The following is a 23946-nucleotide window of genomic DNA, read 5'->3' on the forward strand; positions in this document are numbered from 1 at the left end:
GAGAGAATAGGTAGGGAGAGAAAGAGAGAGAATAGGTAGGGAGAGAAAGAGAGAGAATAGGTAGGGAGAGAAAGAGAGAGAATAGGTAGGAGAGAGAGAGAGAATAGGTAGGGAGAGAAAGAGAGAGAATAGGTAGGGAGAGAAAGAAAGAGAGAGAATAGGTAGAGGAGAGAGAATATAGGGGAGAGAAAGAGAGAGAATAGGTAGGAGAGAGAAAGAGAGAGAATAGGTAGGAGAAAAGAGAGAGAATAGGTAGGGAGAGAAAAGAGAGAGAATAGGTAGGGAGAAAAGAGAGAATAGGTAGGGAGAGAAAGAGAGAATAGGTAGGGAGAGAAAGAGAGAGAATAGGTAGAGGAGAGAGAATAGGTAGGGAGAGAAAGAAGATAAGGAGGAGAGAGAAAGAGAGAGAACAGGTAGGGAGAGAAAGAAAGAGAATAGGTATAGGAGAGAGAGAAAGAGAGAGAATAGGTAGCCAGGAGAAAAAGAGTCTAAAAGAATAGGTAGGGAGAGAAAGAGAGAGAATACAGTAGGGAGAGAGAGAAAGAGAGAGAATAGGTAGGGAGATCTATAAAGGGACTAGAGAATAGGTACATGGCCTCTATTCTCTATAGAGAGCAATAGGTAGGGAGAGATGGATTATCTAAAGACAGTGAATAGGTAGGGCCCCTATTCTCTATACAGAGAAAGAGACATGATTCTCTATAGGTAGGGGAGAAAGAGAAGAATAGGTAGTACAGTGAGATTCTCTGAAAGAGAGAGAATAGGTAGGGAGAGAAAGAAAGAGAGAGATTAGGTAGGGAGAGAAAGAGAGAGAATAGGTAGGGAGAGAGAGATAGGTAGGGCCCCCTATTCTCTATACAGTGAGAGAGAATAGGTAGGGAGAAAGAGAGAGAATAGGTAGGGCCCCTATTTCTCTATACAGTGCACTAGAAAGAGAGAATGGAGAGAACAGACTACATGGCCCTCTATTCTCTATACAGGTAGGGAGATTCTCTATACAAGAGAGAGAATAGGTAGGGAGAGAAAGAGAGAGAATAGGTAGGAGAGAGAGAAAGAGAGAGATTAGGTAGGGAGAGAAAGAGAGAGAATAGGTAGGGAGAGAAACAGAGAGAATAGGTAGGAGAGAGAAAGAGAGAGAATAGGTAGGGAGATAGAGAAAGAGAGAGACTAGGTAGGGATTCTCTAGAAAGAGAGAGAATAGGTAGGGGAGAGAGAAAGAGAGAGACTACATAGCCCCCTATTCTCTAGAGAGAAAGAGAGAGAATAGGTAGGGAGAGAGGCCCCTCTATTCTCTATACAGAGACTAATAGGTAGGGAGAGAAAGAGAGAGAATAGGTACAGTGCACTAGATGTCCCCCTATTCTCTATAGAGAGCACTAGAGGGCCCCCTATTCTCTATAGGTAGGGAGAGAGAGAAAGTGAGCCCCCTATTCTCTGTACAGTGAAAGGCCCTCTATTCTATACAGTGAACATGGCCCTCTATTCTCTATAGAGAGACATAGGTATTCTCTATACAGCACTAATGGCCCCCTATTCTCTATACAGAGCAGAATAGGTAGCCCTACAGAGAAAGCCCCTTATTCTCTATACAGTGAAAGTCCCCCTATTCTCTATACAGAAAGAGAGCCCCCTATTCTCTATACAGTGCACTAGAATAGGTAGGGAGAGACAGTGCACTACATGGCCCCCTATTCTCTATACAGTGCACTACATAGGCCCTCTAGAGGAGATACAGTGCACTACATGGCCCTCTATTCTCTATACAGTGCACTACATGGCCCCTAGGGAGTATACAGTGAGAGCCCCTATTCTCTATACAGTGCACTACAGGGCCCCCTATTCTCTATACAGTGCAGACAAAGGAGATTCTAGGTACAGAGCACTACAGAGAGCCCCTATTCTCTATACAGTGCACTACATAGGTAGGGAGAGAAACAGTGCACTACAGGGAGGCCCCTATTCTCTAGGTACAGTGCACTACAGAGGAGATTCTCTATACAGTGCACTACAGGGCCCCTAATACAGAGAGAATAGGTATTCTCTATACAGTGCACTACATGGTATTCTCTAAAGAGTGAGAATAGGTATTCTCTATACAGTGCAGACATGGCCCCCTATTCTCTATAAAGCCCCTATTCTCTATAGAGAGATTCTCTAGGTACAGAAAGGGCCCCTATTCTCTATACAGTGCACTACATGTCCCCCTATTCTCTATACAGTGCACTACAGGGCCCCCTATTCTCTATACAGTGCAGAGACATAGGTATTCTCTATACAGTGCACTACATAGGCCCCCTATTCTCTATACAGTGCACTACATGGGGCACTACATGGCCCCTATTCTCTAGGCAGTGCATGGTACATGGCCCCCTATTCTCTGCCCCTATACAGTGCTATACTACATGGCCCCCTATTCTCTATACAGTGCACTAGGTATGGCCCCTATTCTCTATACAGTGCACTACATGGCCCCTATTCTCTGTACAGTATTACATGGCCCCTATTCTCTGTACAGTGCACTACATGCCCCCTATTCTCTATACAGTGCACTACATGGCCCCCTATTCTCTATACAGGCACTACATGGCCCCATATTCTCTATAGGGAGAGAACTACATGGCCCCTAGAATATACAGGCCCCCTATTCTCTATACAGTGCACTACATGGCCCCTATTTCTATACAGTGCACTACATGGCCCCCTATTTCTCTATACAGTGCACTACATGGCCCCCTATTAGGTATACAGTGCTATTCTCTATACAGTGCACTACATGGCCCCTATTCTCTATACAGTGAGACATGGTATTCTCTATAAAGAGAGAGACATAGGCCCCCTATTCTCTATACAGTGCACTAGAATAGGTATTCTCTATACAGTGCACTACATAGGCCCCCTATTCTCTATAAAGAGCAGACATGGCCCCCTATTCTCTATAAAGTGCACTACATGTCCCCCTATTCTCTATACAGTGCACTACAGGGCCTCTATTCTCTATGGCCCCCTATAGGTAGGGAGAGAACAGAGAGAATGCACTACATGGAGAATATTAGGGACAGTACTACAGAGATTCTCTAGGTACAGGAGAGAAAGGCCCCCTATTCTCTATACAGTGCACTACAGGAGCCCCCTAGGAGAGAAAGAGTGAGAATAGGTAGGGAGAGATACAGAGAGACATGGCCCCTATTCTCTATACAGTGCACTACATGGCCCCTATTCTCTATACAGTGCAAATGGCCCCTATTCTATACAGTGCACTACATGGCCCCCTATTCTCTATACAGTGCACTACAGGGCCCCCTATTCTCTATACAGTGCACTACAGGGCCCCCTATTCTCTATACAGTGCACTACATGGCCCCCTATTCTCTATACAGTGCACTACATGGCCCCTATTCTCTATACAGTGCAAGACATGGCCCCCTATTCTCTATACAGTGCACTACATGGCCCCCTATTCTCTATACAGTGCACTACATGGCCCCTATTCTCTATACAGTGCACTACATGGCCCCTATTCTCTATACAGTGCACTACATGGCCCCCTATTCTCTATACAGTGCACTACATGGCCCCTATTCTCTATACAGTGCACTACATGGCCCCCTATTCTCTATACAGTGCACTACATGGCCCCCTATTCTCTATACAGTGCACTACATGGCCCCCTATTCTCTGTACAGTGCACTACATGGCCCCTATTCTCTATACAGTGCACTACATGGCCCCTATTCTCTATACAGTGCACTACATGGCCCCTATTCTCTATACAGTGCACTATATGGCCAGTGAACATGGCCCATGTTAAAGACTATTCTATATACAGTGACAGATATTTCTATACAGTGAACTACATGGCCCCCTATTCTAAATACAGTGCACTATATACCAGTGAAGATATTCTATACAGTGCACTACATGGCCCCCTATTCTCTATACAGTGCACTATATACCAGTGAAGATATTTATACAGTGAACTACATGGCCCCCTATTCTCTATACAGTGCACACATGGCCCCATTCTCTATACAGTGAAGATATTTATACAGTGCACTACATGGCCCCTATTCTCTATACAGTGCACTACATGGCCCCCCTATTCTCAGTATATACCAGTGAAGATATTCTCTATACAGTGCACTACATGGCCCCTATTCTCTATACAGATGCACTACATGGCCCCCTATTCTCTATACAGTGAACTACATGGACAGTTAACAGGCACTACATGTTAAAGACCCTCAGTGAAGATATTTAGCAGACTCTGCAGACATGTTAACCCCCTATTCTCTATACAGTGCAACATATCTATACAGTGCACTCATTGGAACCCCCTATTCATATACAGACAGATGTTTCTCAGTATATACAGTGAAGATATTTAACAGTGAACTACAGTACTATTCTAAAGACAGATGTTTCCAGTATATACCAGTGAAGATATTTAACAGGAACTCAGGACATGTTAAAGACAGATGTTTCCAGTATATACCAGTGAAGATATTTAACAGGAACTCAGGACATGTTAAAGACAGATGTTTCCAGTATATACCAGTGAAGATATTTAACAGGAACTCAGGACATGTTAAAGACAGATGTTTCCAGTATATACCAGTGAAGATATTTAACAGGAACTCAGGACATGTTAAAGACAGATGTTTCCAGTATATACCAGTGAAGATATTTAACAGGAACTCAGGACATGTTAAAGACAGATGTTTCCAGTATATACCAGTGAAGATATTTAACAGGAACTCAGGACATGTTAAAGACAGATGTTTCCAGTATATACCAGTGAAGATATTTAACAGGAACTCAGGACATGTTAAAGACAGATGTTTCCAGTATATACCAGTGAAGATATTTAACAGGAACTCAGGACATGTTAAAGACAGATGTTTCCAGTATATACCAGTGAAGATATTTAACAGGAACTCAGTACATGTTAAAGACAGATGTTTCCAGTATATACCAGTGAAGATATTTAACAGGAACTCAGGACATGTTAAAGACAGATGTTTCCAGTATATACCAGTGAAGATATTTAACAGGAACTCAGGACATGTTAAAGACAGATGTTTCCAGTATATACCAGTGAAGATATTTAACAGGAACTCAGGACATGTTAAAGACAGATGTTTCCAGTATATACCAGTGAAGATATTTAACAGGAACTCAGGACATGTTAAAGACAGATGTTTCCAGTATATACCAGTGAAGATATTTAACAGGAACTCAGGTACATGTTAAAGACAGATGTTTCCAGTATATACCAGTGAAGATATTTAACAGGAACTCAGATATTTAACAGGAACTCAGGTACATGTTAAAGACAGATGTTTCCAGTATATACCAGTGAAGATATTTAACAGGAACTCAGGACATGTTAAAGACAGATGTTTCCAGTATATACCAGTGAAGATATTTAACAGGAACTCAGGACATGTTAAAGACAGATGTTTCCAGTATATACCAGTGAAGATATTTAACAGGAACTCAGGACATGTTAAAGACAGATGTTTCCAGTATATACCAGTGAAGATATTTAACAGGAACTCAGGACATGTTAAAGACAGATGTTTCCAGTATATACCAGTGAAGATATTTAACAGGAACTCAGGACATGTTAAAGACAGATGTTTCCAGTATATACCAGTGAAGATATTTAACAGGAACTCAGGACATGTTAAAGACAGATGTTTCCAGTATATACCAGTGAAGATATTTAACAGGAACTCAGGACATGTTAAAGACAGATGTTTCCAGTATATACCAGTGAAGATATTTAACAGGAACTCAGGACATGTTAAAGACAGATGTTTCCAGTATATACCAGTGAAGATATTTAACAGGAACTCAGGACATGTTAAAGACAGATGTTTCCAGTATATACCAGTGAAGATATTTAACAGGAACTCAGGACATGTTAAAGACAGATGTTTCCAGTATATACCAGTGAAGATATTTAACAGGAACTCAGGACATGTTAAAGACAGATGTTTCCAGTATATACCAGTGAAGATATTTAACAGACGAGCATGCGGAAGCTCTGGGTATTCATTTTAATCTTCATATTGTGTCAGAATATACCGTATTTCCAACCAGACACTCTTCCCAACCAGACAAAGTAACAAGGTTGTTTCACAACGAAAATAAAAAAATAAAATAAATAATAATAATAAATAATAAATACAATAAAATAAAAAGTACATTTGATGCTGCGGCTCTGCATATCATGATGCCAATTCAGCAAATCCATTTCACTGATATAACTAAGTTGTTGTAATGGTTGGATGATGACAGGGAACCCTGTGTTGTATCCCCCCACAGCCAGATGGTGAAAAACATAAATGATCACATTTCTCTACAGTGTCAGTTCCACAGGCAACCACCTGGCACTGTACATTACAATACTTTAGTGTGTGTCAACGTAATGCTTGTCACTAAATCTGTGTTTACATAATGTTTAGCATGCATGTCCAGGTACAGGGACCACAATATATTCGATATGTTAGATCCCCTGTCTGTTCATATAGAGGTTAAACCCTGTTTAATATTACCGTAAGAGACAGAGTACATGTTCATAACCTTGTAGATTACAATACTTTACTATTCGATATGTTAGATCCCCGTCTGTTCATATAGAGGTTAAACCCTGTTTAATATTACCGTAAGAGACAGAGTACATGTTCATAAACTTGTATTACATTAAAAGGTACAATGCATCTCGTTTTATTTTATTTTTTATTTTTATCTCAATACCAAATTTATTTCTGGGTAACAATTAAGTACCTGTGATTGTTTATTTTTTTTTCCACATTTTAATTGTAAACAAAGATAGCTTCAGCAAAGAGCAATTTCTCAAGGAAGAATTTAGCTAGGATTCTCTGGGAGTGGTCTGAGTGTGGAGGGGGAAACTGAAAACTAGCTGTTATTGGCTGAGAGGTTTAGAACTCTCTTTCTTATTGGTCTATTAAGTAATTCACTGATGTCACCAGGCACGCCAAAAACTCCATCCTACCGAAACAGTCTTTTCCAAACAGCTCTTACACTCTTAAGGACATTATCATCATTTTCAGAGTCTTATTCAAAACCCATAGTGTAGATTTACATACAAAACACAGGAAAATCACATTTTTCACTGCACTGGGCCTTTAACCGTAAGAGACTGCTGAGTTCACCTTGATAACCCTGTGTCAAACATACATGGTGAGGGGATCCAAACCGGCCCGTGGGTGGTTTGATAATAAAATAGGGGGGAGGAGTCAATCTACATAGGGGGGAGGAGTCAATCTACATGGGGGGAGGAGTCAATCTACATGGGGGGAGGAGTCAATCTACATGGGGGGAGGAGTCAATCTACATGGGGGAGGAGTCAATCTACATGGGGGGAGGAGTCAATCTACATGGGGGAGGAGTCAATCTACATGGGGAGGAGTCAATCTACATGGGGGGAGGAGTCAATGGACCTAAAGTGGCATGAAAAAGGCATGTGAACCCTTTGGAATGACCTGGATTTCTGCATTAATTGGTCATACAATTAAGTCACAACAATAGACAAACACAGTCGTCAAATCAAATCAATTTATAAAGCCCTTCGTACATCAGCTGATATCTCAAAGTGCTGTACAGAAACCCAGCCTAAAACCCCAAACAGCAAGCAATGCAGGTGTAGAAGCACGGTGGCTAGGAAGAACTCCCTAGAAAGGCCAGAACTCTAGGAAGAAACCTAGAGAGGAACCAGGCTATGAGGGGTGGCCCAAACAGCAAGCAATGCAGGTGTAGAAGCACGGTGTGCTTAAACTAATAACACACAAATTATGGTATGTTTCTTGTCTATATTGAATACATCATTTAAACATTCACAGTGTAGGTTGGATAAAGTATATGAACCCCCCCAAGGCTAATGACTTCTCCAAAAGATAATTGGAGTCAGTTAACCTGGAGTCCAATCAATGAGACGAGATTAGAGATGTTGGTTAGAGCTGCCTAGAAGTATAAAAAAACACTCACAAAATGTGATTTTACTATTCACAAGAAGCATTGCCTGATGTGACCCAGGCCTCAAACAAAAGAGACCTCAGAAGACCTAAGATGAAGAATTGTTGACTTGCATAAAGCTGGAAAGGGTTACAAAAGTATCTCTAAAAGCCTTGACTTTCATCAGTCCACGGTAAGACAAGATGTCTATAAATGGAGAAAGTTCAGCACTGTTGCTACCTAGGAGTGGCTGTCCTGCAAACACGACTGCAAGAGCACAGCGCAGAATGTTCAATGAGGTTAAGAATCCTAGAGTGTCAGCTAAAGACCTACAGAAATCTCTGGAACATGTTAACATCTCTGTTGACGAGTCTACGATACATTTACATTTAAACATTTACATTTAAGTCATTTAGCAGACACTAAAACAAGAATGTAAAACACTAAACAAGAATGATGTTCATGGGAGGACACCACGGAAGAAACCACTACTGTCCAAATAAAACATCATTTCAGCACGTCTGAAGTTTACAAAAGAGTGGCCCAGTCACAGTCCTGACCTCAACCCGATTGAGATGCTGTGGCATGACCTCAAGAGAGCAGTTTACACCAGACATCCCAAGAATATTGCTGAATTGAAACAGTTTTGTAAAGAGCAATGGCCCAAAATTCCTCCTGAACGTTGTGCAGGTCTGATACGCAACTATAGAAAATGTTTGGCTGAGGTCATTGGTGCCAAAGGTCAACCAGTTATCAAATCCAAAGGTTCACTATTTCCACCCTGCAATGGGGAAAGGGAAAGAGGGATACCTAGTCAGTTGTACAACAGAAAGAGGGGGATACCTAGTCAGTTGTACAACAGAAAGAGGGGGATACCTAGTCAGTTGTACAACAGAAAGAGGGGGATACCTAGTCAGTTGTACAACAGAAAGAGGGGGATACCTAGTCAGTTGTACAACAGAAAGAGGGGGATACCTAGTCAGTTGTACAACAGAAAGAGGGGGATACCTAGTCAGTTGTACAACAGAAAGAGGGGGATACCTAGTCAGTTGTACAACAGAAAGAGGGATACCTAGTCAGTTGTACAACAGAAAGAGGGATACCTAGTCAGTTGTACAACAGAAAGAGGGATACCTAGTCAGTTGTACAACAGAAAGAGGGGGATACCTAGTCAGTTGTACAACAGAAAGAGGGGGATACCTAGTCAGTTGTACAACAGAAAGAGGGATACCTAGTCAGTTGTACAACAGAAAGAGGGGGATACCTAGTCAGTTGTACAACAGAAAGAGGGGGATACCTAGTCAGTTGTACAACAGAAAGAGGGGGATACCTAGTCAGTTGTACAACAGAAAGAGGGGGATACCTAGTCAGTTGTACAACAGAAAGAGGGGGATACCTAGTCAGTTGTACAACAGAAAGAGGGGGATACCAGTCAGTTGGACAACAGAAAGAGGGAGATACCTAGTCAGTTGTACAACAGAAAGAAAGAGGGGGATACCTAGTCAGTTGTACACAGTCAAAGAAAGGGGGATACCTAGTCAGTTGTACAACAGAAAGAGGGATCACTGTTCAGCTGCCTAGTAATCACTGTTCAGCTGCCTAATAATCACTGTCCAGCTGCCTAGTAATCACTGTCCAGCTGCCTAGTAATCACTGTCCAGCTGCCAGAAAGAGGGGGTGCTCACTGTCCAGCTGCCTACAACAGAAAGTCCAGTAATCACTGTCCAGCTGCCTAGTAATCACTGTCCAGCTGCCTAGTAATCACTGTTCAGCTGCCTAGTAATCACTGTTCAGCTGCCTAGTAATCACTGTTCAGCTGCCTAGTAATCACTGTTCAGCTGCCTAGTAATCACTGTTCAGCTGGCTAGTAATCACTGTGCAGTTAATGGACCTACATTCATACAGGTTGACTGTACCAGCTCGCTCTCTAATAATTACTAGACAGTCAGGGAGCATAGAAAATTCCTGTATAATATTACCGTAAGAGACTGTCCACAGACTTCACCTTGATAACCCTGCATTACCTTACCGTAAGAGACTGTGTAGACTTCCCTGGACAAGAAAGCAGTAGAGTTGTGATTGCTGTCAGTGAAACCCAGCTAGTTGCTATACATCCATTAATCAAAGTCAACAACCCAGACGGAACAGACTTTGTTTCAAAGGTATTTTGTTTTCGTTAAAGCTGAAGAGCAGCGGCGAAAACACAAAGAAACAGTGGAAACATCCCAGTTGAGAAAGTTTATTCAGAAGTCAGTAGTGAATTGGAAACAGTCAATGTTACAGCGTTAAAATCCCATACAATGACGATGTATGATGAAGGAGAGGGAGTTAGTCGTGTTCACTGTCCAGGCAAAGAAAACACAAACCTTACCCAGAAAATCAACGATAGGCAGATTCTCACATACCAATTCTTTATAGTCCCTGTCATTTAAAAACTTTAAAAACATTTTTTTTTTTTTTTGTCCAGCTGGGTATAAATGAAAACCTGTTAATATAATGCAATGTTAATACAAAATAAAAGTCATGATAAATTCCACATAAAGAAAAATGAAATGAAAATAAAAATCCTATATACAAACCTCTGTACAAAGCGGGAATATGGATAGAAAAAGATAAACCACAGAATAAAAATTGATGTTTTCTGTTACTATGGATACAAAAGATAAACCACAGAATGAAAAGCATGTTTTCTGTTACTATGTGCTCCCAGCTCCTAAGGGCAGGTGGGAGGGGTCAGAATGTTGGTCGTCACTCACCAGCCTGTCTATTGGTCAAAGACAGAACCAGAGAACGCTTCATTCACCTGGTTCTGATTCTATATTCATTTCACTCATTCTAAAGGTTCTATAGGTGGAATCACGATCCTCATAGCATTACAAAGGCCTGAACTGGTATCAGGTGGAGAATGGAGTCCTAGATGGTAGATAGCATCAATAAATTCAGTGACCAGTAATCATGAGAAACTGATTCACCTATCTACCCTATGGTAAAGTAGATCGCATCATCACACTTCAGGCAAAAATGGAAAAAGGATCAATGAGGCTCTGCCACAAAATGGCACCCTATTCCCTACGTAGTGCACTACTTTTAACCAGAGCCCTATCGGCCGTGGTCAAAAGTAGTGTAATCACTGTAGATGGGAATACTGTCCAGGTGCTGTCCAGGGATCACTGGCCAAGATGAATGGCTCAATAAGTCCAGTGTTGCCTGAGTGAGATACTCTTCTTCCACTCCTGGTCAGACTGCGGCTGTTTCCCCAAAATGGCACCCTGTTCACTATCCAGTGCCCTACGTTTGACCAGAAGCCGATGGTGAAAACTAGTCCTCTATTGAAAATAGGTTGCCATTTTGTTAACGCAGCCTTGTGTTGAGGAGCCGGGGAGGACCTTGTGTTGAGCAGGGATGAGGAGGAGGGGGGTTGCAGAGGGGAAAGAACCTTGTGTTGAGTGGGGATGAGGAGGTTCCAGGGGATTGCAGAGGGGAAAGAGCCTTGTAATTGAGCGGGGATGAGGAGGACTGGGGGGTTGCAGAGGGAAAGAACCTTGTAATTGAGGGGGGGATGAGGAGGTCCAGGGTTCAGAGGGAAAGTCCCTTGTGTTGAGTCCAGGGATGAGTCCAGGAGGGGGTTGTCCAGAGCAGGAAAGAACCTTGTATTGAGTGGGGATGAGGAGGGGGGGTTGCAGAGGGAAAGAACCTGTGTTGAGGAGGGATGAGGTCCAGGGGGTTGCAGAGGGAAAGAACCTTGTAATTGAGGAGGGATGAGGAGGAGGGGGGGTTGCAGAGGGAAAGAACCTTGTAATTGAGGAGGGATGAGGAGGAGGGGGGTTGCAGAGGGGAAAGAACCTTGTATTGAGGAGGGATGAGGAGGAGGGGGTTGCAGAGGGAAAGAGCCTTGTGTTGAGTGGGGATGAGGAGGAGGGGGTTGCAGAGGGGAAAGAGCCTTGTATTGAGGAGGGATGAGGAGGGGGGTTGCAGGGGAAAGAGCCTTGTATTGAGCGGGGATGAGGAGGGGGGTTGCAGAGGGAAAGAGCCTTGTGTTGAGGAGGGATGAGGAGGAGGAGGGGGGGTTGCAGAGGGAAAGAACCTTGTAATTGAGGGGGATGAGGAGGAGGGGGTTGCAGAGGGAAAGAGCCTTGTGTTGAGGAGGGATGAGGAGGAGGGGGTTGCAGAGGGGAAAGAAGCCTTGTATTGAGGAGGGATGAGGAGGAGGGGTTGCAGAGGAAAGAGCCTTGTATTGAGGAGGGATGAGGAGGAGGGGTTGGGTTGCAGAGGGGAAAGAGCCTTGTATTGAGCGGGGATGAGGAGGGGGGTTGCAGAGGGGAAAGAGCCTTGTGTTGAGGAGGGATGAGGAGGAGGGGGGTTGCAGAGGGGAAAGAACCTTGTGTTGAGCAGGGATGAGGACTTCACCTTGGGGGTTGCAGAGGGGAAAGAACCTTGTGTTGAGCAGGGATGAGGAGGAGGGTTGCAGAGGGGAAAGAACCTTGTGTTGAGCGGGGATGAGGAGAGGGGGGGTTGCAGAGGGGAAAGAACCTTGTGTTGAGACTGGGGATGAGGAGGGGGGTTGCAGAGGGAAAGAACCTTGTGTTGAGCAGGGATGAGGAGGGGGGGGTTGCAGAGGGGAAAGAACCTTGTGTTGAGCAGGGATGAGGAGGGGGGGGTTGCAGAGGGGAAAGAACCTTGTGTTGAGCGGGGATGAGGAGGAGGGGGTTGCAGAGGGAAAGAACCTTGTGTTGAGCGGGGATGAGGAGGGGGGGTTGCAGAGAGGGAAAGAGCCTTGTATTGAGCGGGGATGAGGAGGGGGGTTGCAGAGAGGGAAAGAACCTTGTGCATTTTTAAATAAGGGTGTCTTAATGTCATTGTTTATTGTACAATTCCTGAATCGATGGAGGCTTGTTTCCTGGTGGTCTTACCGGGGGGAGGAGGAGGGGGTCTTGCTGGGAAGAGGAGGTGGCAAATGCTATTCAAAAAAGAACCTTGAAAAGAGAATACAGAAATATTAAGTCACTTTTATAAGACATTATAAAGGCTTATACATCCTTATAAACACCTTGTTGAGCTTTAAACTCGGTTTATACATCCTTATAACACCTTGTGAAGCTTTAAACTCAGCTTATACATCCTTATAACACCTTGTGTAAAGACTTTAAACTCAGCTTATACATCCTTATAACACCTGTGTGAAGCTTTTAAAATTATACATCCTTATAACACCTTGTGAAGCTTTAAACTCAGTTTATACATCCTTATAACACCTTGTGAAGCTAACTCAGCTTACACATCCTTATAACACCTTGTGAAGTGATTTTTAAACTCAGCTTATACATCCTTATAACACCTTGGAGGCTTTAAACTCAGCTTATACATCCTTATAAACACCTTGAGAAGCTTTAAACTCAGCTTATACATGTTCCTTATAACACCTCGTGATGAAGGGGAGTTAGTGTGTTTAAACTCAGCTTATACATCCTTATAACACCTTGTGTCATTTAAAATGCTTTAAACTCAGCTTATACATCCTTATAACACCTTGAAATGAAAAATTTAAACTCAGTTTATACATCCTTATAACACCTTGGGGAAGCTTTAAACTCAGTTTTTGCACATCCTTATAACACCTTGTGCAGCTTTAAACTCAGCTTATACATCCTTATAACACCTTGTGAAGCTTTAAACTCAGCTTATACATCCTTATAACACCTTGTGAAGTTTAAACTCAGCTTATACATCCTTATAACACGTTATGAAGCTTTAAACTCAGCTTATACATCCTTATAACACCTTGTGAAGTTTTAAACTCAGCTTATACATCCTTATAACACCTTGTGAAGCTTTAAACTCAGCTTATACATCCTTATAACAGGTGGCTTAAACTCAGTTTATACATCCTTATAACACCTTGTGTTTTAAACTCGGGCTTATACATCCTTATAACATTGTGAAGCTTTAAACTCAGCTTATACATCCTTATAACACCTTTGAAGCTTTAAACTCAGCTTATACATCTTATAACAGGGAAGCTTTAAACTCAGCTTATACATCCTTATAACACCTTGTGAAGCTTTAAACTCGGCTTATACATCCTTATAACACCTTGTGAAGCTTTAAACTCAGCTTATACATCCTTATAACACCTTGTGAAGCTTTAAACTCAGCTTATACATCCTTATAACACCTTGTGAAGCTTTAAACTCAGCTTATACATCCTTATAACACCTTGTGAAGCTTTAAACTCAGCTTATACATCCTTATAACACCTTGTGAAGCTTTAAACTCAGTTTATACATCCTTATAACACCTTGTGAAGCTTTAAACTCAGCTTATACATCCTTATAACACCTTGTGAAGCTTTAAACTCAGCTTATACATCCTTATAACACCTTGTGAAGCTTTAAACTCAGCTTATACATCCTTATAACACCTCCCCCACTTTAAACTCAGTCTTATACATCCTTATAACACCTTGTGAAGCTTTAAACTCCTTATACATCCTTATAACACCTTGTGAAGCTTTAAACTCAGCTTATACATCCTTATAACACCTTGTGAAGCTTTAAACTCAGCTTATACATCCTTATAACACCTTGTGAAGCTTTAAACTCAGCTTATACATCCTTATAACACGTTGTGAAGCTTTAAACTCAGCTTATACATCCTTATAACACCTTGTCTTTCCCTCAGCTTATACATCCTTATAAACAGTTATGAAGCTTTAAACTCAGTTATACATCCTTATAACACCTGAAAGCTTTAAACTCGGGTTTTACATCCTTATAACGCCTTGTGAAGCTTTAAACTCCCAGTAGATTAAAGAAAGAGGAATATCCTGGAAATGTAGGTCATCTCACAACTCAGCAGTTAAAGATCCCTGAGATTCTGCTCCCACACTCAACTCAACTGTCTAGCCACTTTAATAATGGAAACGTTGATGTAATAAATGTATCACTAGCCACCTTATATAATGTTTATATACCCAGTTACATTACTCATCTCATATGTATATACTGTACTACACAAGACTCAATGACACCAGCAGTCAGTTTAGGAGTTAAACCCTGCCTGTCTAGCTGGGAAGATCTGATTGTTTACTGCCTGTCCCTCCCCACTAATCTAGTCTGACTCCAGTTTACTGCCTGTCCCTCCCCCACTAATCTAGTCTGACTCCAGTTTAACTGCCTGTCCCTCCCCCACTAATCTAGTCTGACTCCAGTTTACTGCCTGTCCCTCCCCCACTAATCTAGTCTGACTCCAGTTTACTGCCTGTCCCTCCCCCACTAATCTAGTCTGACTCCAGTTTACTGCCTGTCCCTCCCCCACTAATCTAGTCTGACTCCAGTTTACTGCCTGTCCCTCCCCCACTAATCTAGTCTGACTCCAGTTTACTGCCTGTCCCTCCCCCACTAATCTAGTCTGACTCCAGTTTACTGCCTGTCCCTCCCCCACTAATCTAGTCTGACTCCAGTTTACTGCCTGTCCCTCCCCCACTAATCTAGTCTGACTCCAGTTTACTGCCTGTCCCTCCCCCACTAATCTAGTCTGACTCCAGTTTACTGCCTGTCCCTCCCCCACTAATCTAGTCTGACTCCAGTTAACTGCCTGTCCCTCCCCCACTAATCTAGTTTGACTCCAGTTAACTGCCTGTCCCTCCCCCACTAATCTAGTCTGACTCCAGTTTACTGCCTGTCCCTCCCCCACTAATCTAGTCTGACTCCAGTTTACTGCCTGTCCCTCCCCCACTAATCTAGTCTGACTCCAGTTTAATGCCTGTCTCTCCCCCACTAATCTAGTCTGACTCCAGTTTACCGCCTGTCCCTCCCCCACTAATCTAGTCTGACTCCAGTTTACTGCCTGTCCCTCCCCCAATAATCTAGTCTGACTCCAGTTTACTGCCAAGTCTCCCCCCCCAGTGAGACTAATCTAACCTGACTCCAGTTTACTGCCAAGTCCCCCCCAGTGAGACGAGACTAATCTAGCCCGACTCTGTAGATAGGAGGAGACAGGCTGAGGTAGGAGGAGACATGCTGAGGTAGGAGGAGACAGGTTGAGGTAGGAGAAGACAGGCTAAGGTAGGAGGAGACAGGCTGAGGCAGGAGGAGACAGGCTGAGGCAGGAGGAGACAGGCTGAGGTAGGAGGAGACAGGCTGAGGCAGGAGGAGACAGGCTGAGGTAGCAGGAGACAGGCTGAGGTAGGAGGAGACAGGCTGAGGTAGGAGGAGACAGGCTGAGGCAGGAGGAGACAGGCTGAGGTAGGAGGAGACAGGCTGAGGTAGGAGGAGACAGGCTGAGGTAGGAGGAGACAGGCTGAGGCAGGAGGAGACAGGCTGAGGTAGGAGGAGTAGGGCTGAGGCAGGAGGAGACAGGCTGAGGTAGGAGGAGACAGGCTGAGGTAGGAGGAGTAGGGCTGAGGTAGGAGGAGACAGGCTGAGGCAGGAGGAGACAGGCTGAGGTAGGAGGAGACAGGCTGAGGCAGGAGGAGACAGGCTGAGGTAGGAGGAGACAGGCTGAGGTAGGAGGAGACAGGCTGAGGTAGGAGGAGACAGGCTGAGGCAGGAGGAGACAGGCTGAGGTAGGAGGAGACAGGCTGAGGTAGGAGGAGACAGGCTGAGGTAGGAGGAGTAGGGCTGAGGTAGGAGGAGACAGGCTGAGGTAGGAGGAGACATGCTGAGGTAGGAGGAGACAGGCTGAGGTAGGAGGAGACAGGCTGAGGTAGGAGGAGTAGGGCTGAGGTAGGAGGAGACAGGCTGAGGTAGGAGGAGAGGGCTGAGGTAGGAGGAGACAGGCTGAGGTAGGAGGAGACAGGCTGAGGCAGGAGGAGACAGGCTGAGGTAGGAGGAGAGAGGCTGAGGTAGGAGGAGAAGGCTGAGGCAGGCTGAGGCAGACTGTAGCCACCAGGACAGACATGGTGGAGGAGGAGAGGAGTGTGTTGCTGAGGACTGTGGACTGACCCTCCCTCCCTCCCTCCCTGGTGATGATGGGATGTTGTCACCAGGACAGACATGGTGGAGGAGGAGAGGAGTGTGTTGCTGAGGACTGACCCTCCCTCCCTCCCTCCCTGGTGATGATGGGCTGTTGTCACCAGGACAGACATGGTAGAGGAGGAGAGGAGTGTGTTGCTGAGGACTGTGGACTGACCCCTCCCTCCCTCCCTCCCTGGTGATGATGGGCTGTTGTCACCAGGACAGACATGGTAGAGGAGGAGAGGAGTGTGTTGCTGAGGACTGTGGACTGACCCTCCCTCCCTCCCTCCCTGGTGATGATGGGCTGTTCCATTAACCGTAGTATTGACGTGGCATCATTAAGGTGCTGTTCTTAGCCCACATTAAAAACCTACCCTTTGATGGTGTGTCAGGGGAGGGGTAGAGGGACTCGTCAAGTCTTCATTATCTCCTAGCAGGTTCCCATAATCAGCAGAGATGCCCTTCACGGGCAGGGGAGGAGGAGTCTCTCCTTTATCAACCCCCATCCCGTTCAGCTCCAGACCTGAGAGACAGACAGACAGGCAGAGAGCGAGACACAGAGAGAGACAGAGACAGACAGAGAGAACGAGAGAGAGAGACAGACAGAGAGACAGAGAGAGAGAGAGACAGACACAGAGAGAAACAGAGAGACAGACACAGAGAGAACGAGAGAGAGAGACAGACAGAGAGACAGACACAGAGAGACCGAGAGAGAGAGACAGACAGAGAGACAGACACAGAGAGACCGAGAGAGAGAGACAGACAGAGAGACAGACAGAGAGAGAGAGAGAGACAGAGGACAATCTTTAGTCCTGAGGTCACCACTCATCCCCAAGGGAAACTAATTATTCAGATTGTGCCAGTGGCGAATAGTCTTGCACATTTTCTTTTGTATGATGAGTAATCTGTGTAGGTAGGAGACGTATGTACTGGCCCAGACAATATTACAGTACATGAGATCTGGGTCAATGCAGCTCTAGTGTAGCGTTGAGAAGCAAACTTGATGAACCAAACCACTCTGATGATTCCAACAGATTTCATCACTTTGCTACAGACAAAATGAATATGTTCCTACCAGGATAACGTTTCATCAATTAGAGCTCTGAGGAATCTAGTGGATGTGGCCTGTTCCATTTAATTGAATATAATAAAGTTGAATGTATTAATGTTTAAAGATAATTTGTTTATCTGGAATCATTGAGAAAATGTGGCCATGCCTGAGCTGGTTTCATTTAATTAGTGAATCAAAAATGCTTGGGTGATACAATCTAATTGGTATCATCAGTAAAGAGAAGGGAGGTACGGTAGAAGACCCAACAGCAAGGTCATTGATATAGATTAGGAATAACAAAGGGCAAAATAGTACGATCCACTATGAAAACTAGACTGGTAAAACCTTCCCCCTCCACTATGAAAACGAGACTGGTAAAACCTTCCCCTCCACTGGTAAAACCCTCACCAAACCCTCCACTATGAAAACTAGACTGGAAATCCCTCAAAACCTTCCCCTCCACTATGAAAACTAGACTGGTAAAACCTTAGACCCCCTCCACTATGAAAACTAGACTGGTAAAACCCTTACCCTCCACTATTAAAACTAGACTGGTAAAACCCTCACCACTAACCCTCCACTATGAAAACTAGACTGGGAAATCCCTCACCACTAACCCTCACCCTCCACTATGAAAACTAGACTGGTAAAACACTTACCCTCCAGTATGAAAACTAGACTGGTAAAACCCTAACCCTCCAGTATGAAAACTAGACAGGTAAAACCCTCACCCTCCACTATGAAAACTAGACAGGTAAAACCCTCACCACTAACCCATACCCTCCACTATGAAAATTAGACTGGTAAAACCTTCACCCTTCACTATGAAAACAAGACTGGTAAAACCTTCACCCTCCACTATGAAAACGAGACTGGTAAAACCTTCACCCTCCACTATGACAACTAGACTGGTAAAACTCTCACCACTAACCCTTACCCTCCACTATGAAAACTAGACTGGTAAAACCCTCACTACTAACCCCTACACTCCACTATGAAAACTAGACTGGTAAATCCCTCACCACTAACCCTCACCCTCCACTATGAAAACTAGACTGGTAAATCCCTCACCACTAACCCTCACCCTCCACTATGAAAACTAGACTGGTAAAAAAACCCTAAAACCCTCACCCTCCACTATGAAAACTAGACTGGTAAAACCCTCACCACCAACCCTTACCCTCCACTATGAAAACTAGACTGGTAAAACTCTCACCCTCCACTATGAAAACTAGACTGGTAAAACCCTTACCCTCCACTATGAAAACTAGACTGGTAAAACTCTCACCCTCCACTATGAAAACTAAACTGGTAAAACCCTCACCACTAACCCTCCACTATGAAGACTAGACTGGTAAATCCCTCACCACTAACCCTCACCCTCCACTATGAAAACTAGACTGGTAAAACTCTCACCCTCCACTATGAAAACTAGACTGGTAAAACGATCACCACTAACCCTCCACTATGAAAACTAGACTGGTAAATCCCTCACTACTAACCCTCACCCTCCACTATGAAAACTAGACTGGTAAAACCCTTACCCTCCAGTATGAAAACTAGACTGGTAAAAAACTAGACTGGTAAATAACCCTCACTATGAAAACTAGACAGGTAAAAACCCTCCCCTCCACTATGAAAACTAGACTGGTAAAACCCTCACCACTAACCCTTACCCTCCACTATAAAAACTAGACTGGTAAAACCCTCACCCTCCACTATGAAAACTAGACTGGTAAAACCCTCACCCTCACCAACCCTCAAATCAATCCCAACTGGATGGAGGTCATTTTTGAATCTTTATGAACAATATACCAGTCTTCCTCGATCACTGAGCCTCTTTTACGTCCATCTTCATCAAATCAATCCCAACTGGATGGAGGTCATTTTTTAATCTTTAGGAACAATATACCAGTTGGGATTGATTTGGTGAAGATGGACTTTATATAAAGAGGCTCAGTGATCGAGGAAGACACCGATTTCACCACAAGAGACACCGATCTCATCATGACCTGCCGCTGATATCTTTAAGTTACCGATGACCTCCATCGCCTCCCATCAGGAGGATCACACTGAAGCAGAGAAGGGACATGTAACCCAGGGGGATTTCCATCCGTTGTCTCTGTTGTCTTTGGCAGAGAGGAACCCATATTCACAAAAAAATGTTTTTTTATTTAATTGACTTGAAATAACATCAGGAGCAGTATAGGTCTTATTTCCAACAGGACATTGACATGGGGGAGTTGTACAGTACCGGGAATCGAACCCACTACCCTGGCGTTACCATGCTCTACCAACTGAGCTACAGAAGGACCACATTGACATGGGGGAGTTGTACAGGCCTATTGTCTTACTCAACAGATGATTGATGAACCTTTTACACAACTTTATTAAAAAAAATTGTACTGTGGGTTTTTTGAGACCGGGTTGAGAAAACCCAAGGTTTCCAGAACCTTCTGCTGCTCTCTTACGTGACTTAACGAAGGCAAAGCAGTGGTGAAATACAACAATTGAAAGATGTGAGTCTGGCAAGCAGACTTCAAATCAGCCTGAATATATATATATATCATCAATGAACATCTTAAAGCGATCATAATTACTTTAGTTAAATATTCTACATTGTACTAATCATTCCCCATCTGTTCATTTTCCAGTTGCTGAAGAAAAGTGGAAAGTGGTCATTCATTTCAATGAAAAGTAAATCTGTTATTACCTGCCACATTATTTAGAGAATCAATAAGGGGCGGAGGCGTAGCCTAGTGGTTAGAGCGTTGGACTAGTAACCGGAAGGTTGCGAGTTCAAACCCCTGAGCTGACAAGGTACAAATCTGTCGTTCTTCCCCTGAACAGGCAGTTAACCCACTGTTCCCAGGCCGTCATTGAAAATAAGAATATGTTCTTAACTGACTTGCCTGGTTAAATAAAGGTAAAATAAAAAAAAAAAAAAAAAAGGGAGGCAGATGGTCTGGTCAGTCTCGTGGGCTTATAGAGGGGATACAGATAGCTACAGTATAAACTATTCAACAAGGCAGATGGTCTGGTCAGTCTCGTGGGCTTATAGAGGGGATACAGATAGCTGCAGTATAAACTATTCAACAAGGCAGATGGTCTGGTCAGTCTCGTGGGCTTATAGAGGGGATACAGGCTGCAGTATAAACTATTCAACAAGGCAGATGGACTGGTCAGTCTGTGGGCTTATAGAGGGGATACAGATAGCTGCAGTATAAACTATTCAACAAGGCAGATGGACTGGTCAGTCTCGTGGGCTTATAGAGGGATACAGATACAGTATAAACTATTCAACAAGGCAGATGGAGTCAGTCTCGTGGGCTTATAGAGGGGATACAGATATGCAGTATAAACTATTCAACAAGGCAGATGGTCTGGTCAGTCTCGTGGGCTTATAGACGAGGGGATACAGATAGCTACAGTATAAACTATTCAACAAGGCAGATGGACTGGTCAGTCTCGTGGGCTTATAGAGGGGATACAGATAGCTACAGTATAAACTATTCAACAAGGCAGATGGACTGGTCAGTCTCGTGGGCTTATAGAGGGGATACAGATAGCTGCAGTATAAACTATTCAACAAGGCAGATGGACTGGTCAGTCTCGTGGGCTTATAGAGGGGATACAGATAGCTACAGTATAAACTATTCAACAAGGCAGATGGACTGGTCAGTCTCGTGGGCTTATAGAGGGGATACAGATAGCTGCAGTATAAACTATTCAACAAGGCAGATGGACTGGTCAGTCTCGTGGGCTTATAGAGGGGATACAGATAGCTACAGTATAAACTATTCAACAAGGCAGATGGACTGGTCAGTCTCGTGGGCTTATAGAGGGGATACAGATAGCTACAGTATAAACTATTCAACAAGGCAGATGGACTGGTCAGTCTCGTGGGCTTATAGAGGGGATACAGATAGCTGCAGTATAAACTATTCAACAAGGCAGATGGACTGGTCAGTCTCGTGGGCTTATAGAGGGGATACAGATAGCTGCAGTATAAACTATTCAACAAGGCAGATGGACTGGTCAGTCTCGTGGGCTTATAGAGGGGATACAGATAGCTGCAGTATAAACTATTCAACAAGGCAGATGGTCTGGTCAGTCTCGTGGGCTTATAGAGGGGATACAGATAGCTGCAGTATAAACTATTCAACAAGGCAGATGGACTGGTCAGTCTCGTGGGCTTATAGAGGGGATACAGATAGCTGCAGTATAAACTATTCAACAAGGCAGATGGTCTGGTCAGTCTCGTGGGCTTATAGAGGGGATACAGATAGCTACAGTATAAACTATTCAACAAGGCAGATGGTCTGGTCAGTCTCGTGGGCTTATAGAGGGGATACAGATAGCTACAGTATAAACTATTCTATACTAATAGAAATCACCCAATCCTTGTAATCACCCAATAGAAATCACCCAATCCTTGTAATCACCCAATAGAAATCACCCAATCCTTGTAATCACCCAATAGAAATCACCCAATCCTTGTAATCACCCAATAGAAATCACCCAATCCTTGTAATCACCCAATAGAAATCACCCAATCCTTGTAATCACCCAATAGAAATCACCCAATCCTTGTAATCACCCAATAGAAATCACCCAATCCTTGTAATCACCCAATAGAAATCACCCAATCCTTGTAATCACCCAATAGAAATCAAATTTTTAGCTTCACTATTAATCCAATCCCAGGTCGATGCGAGGACATCAATGAAACCACCAATCAGGTGGCCGATCGGTGCATCCAATCACCGCTTGTTTTAAACACCAAGACATGAACACGAGGGAATCTCTATCAACAGAGATTAAACATCGATGTTATCAGATGGAAGCCTGAGGTCCTCTCTTACAAAGAAGAGAACATGTTAATGAACACAAAATGGCCGCTCCTCCTGCCACTCTGGATGTTCTCTAGTGGCATTATAAAGGAGATGAAGCCTGGATGTTCTCCAGTGGCATTATAAAGGAGATGAAGCCTGGATGTTCTCCAGTGGCATTATAAAGGAGATGAAGCCTGGATGTTCTCTAGTGGCATTATAAAGGAGATGAAGCCTGGATGTTCTCCAGTGGCATTATAAAGGAGATGAAGCCTGGATGTTCTCTAGTGGCATTATAAAGGAGATGAAGCCTGGATGTTCTCCAGTGGCATTATAAAGGAGATGAAGCCTGGATGTTCTCCAGTGGCATTATAAAGGAGATGAAGCCTGGATGTTCTCTAGTGGCATTATAAAGGAGATGAAGCCTGGATGTTCTCCAGTGGCATTATAAAGGAGATGAAGCCTGGATGTTCTCCAGTGGCATTATAAAGGAGATGAAGCCTGGATGTTCTCTAGTGGCATTATAAAGGAGATGAAGCCTGGATGTTCTCCAGTGGTATTATAAAGGAGATGAAGCCTGGATGTTCTCCAGTGGCATTATAAAGGAGATGAAGCCTGGATGTTCTCCAGTGGCATTATAAAGGAGATGAAGCCTGGATGTTCTCCAGTGGCATTATAAAGGAGATGAAGCCTGGATGTTCTCCAGTGGCATTATAAAGGAGATGAAGCCTGGATGTTCCCCAGTGGCATTATAAAGGAGATGAAGCCTGGATGTTCCCCAGTGGCATTATAAAGGAGATGAAGCCTGGATGTTCTCCAGTGGCATTATAAAGGAGATGAAGCCTGGATGTTCTCCAGTGGCATTATAAAGGAGGTGAAGCCTGGATGTTCTCTATTGGCATTATAAAGGAGATGAAGCCTGGATGTTCTCCAGGGTGAACGGCATTATAAAGGAGATGAAGCCTGGATGTTCTCCAGTGGCATTATAAAGGAGATGAAGCCTGGATGTTCTCCAGTGGCATTATAAAGGAGATGAAGCCTGGATGTTCTCCAGTGGCATTATAAAGGAGATGAAGCCTGGATGTTCTCCAGTGGCATTATAAAGGAGATGAAGCCTGGATGTTCTCTA

The 23946-nt window shown here is 43.8% G+C and overlaps 1 protein-coding gene and 1 long non-coding RNA gene across 2 annotated transcripts in view; one reads left to right on the top strand and one right to left on the bottom strand.

Moving 5' to 3' along the window:
* Positions 1-12826: 12826 nt before the first annotated feature.
* The window catches only part of LOC127926487 (dedicator of cytokinesis protein 1-like), a 138520-nt gene continuing 127400 nt past the window's right edge, over positions 12827-23946 (bottom strand). Inside the window, 3 exon segments of the mRNA XM_052511871.1 lie at positions 12827-12906; positions 12908-12937; positions 17309-17457. Of these exon segments, the coding sequence (XP_052367831.1) occupies positions 12841-12906; positions 12908-12937; positions 17309-17457 (245 nt within the window). The 3' untranslated portion in view covers positions 12827-12840.
* On the top strand, positions 16183-16812 carry LOC127926486 (uncharacterized). The gene is made up of 3 exons (XR_008124246.1): positions 16183-16303; positions 16444-16583; positions 16743-16812. It is a non-coding gene; the product is annotated as an uncharacterized LOC127926486 (long non-coding RNA).

Source organism: Oncorhynchus keta, unplaced genomic scaffold (assembly GCF_023373465.1).
Source record: "Oncorhynchus keta strain PuntledgeMale-10-30-2019 unplaced genomic scaffold, Oket_V2 Un_contig_763_pilon_pilon, whole genome shotgun sequence".
In the NCBI taxonomy this organism is placed as follows: Eukaryota; Metazoa; Chordata; class Actinopteri; order Salmoniformes; family Salmonidae; genus Oncorhynchus; species Oncorhynchus keta.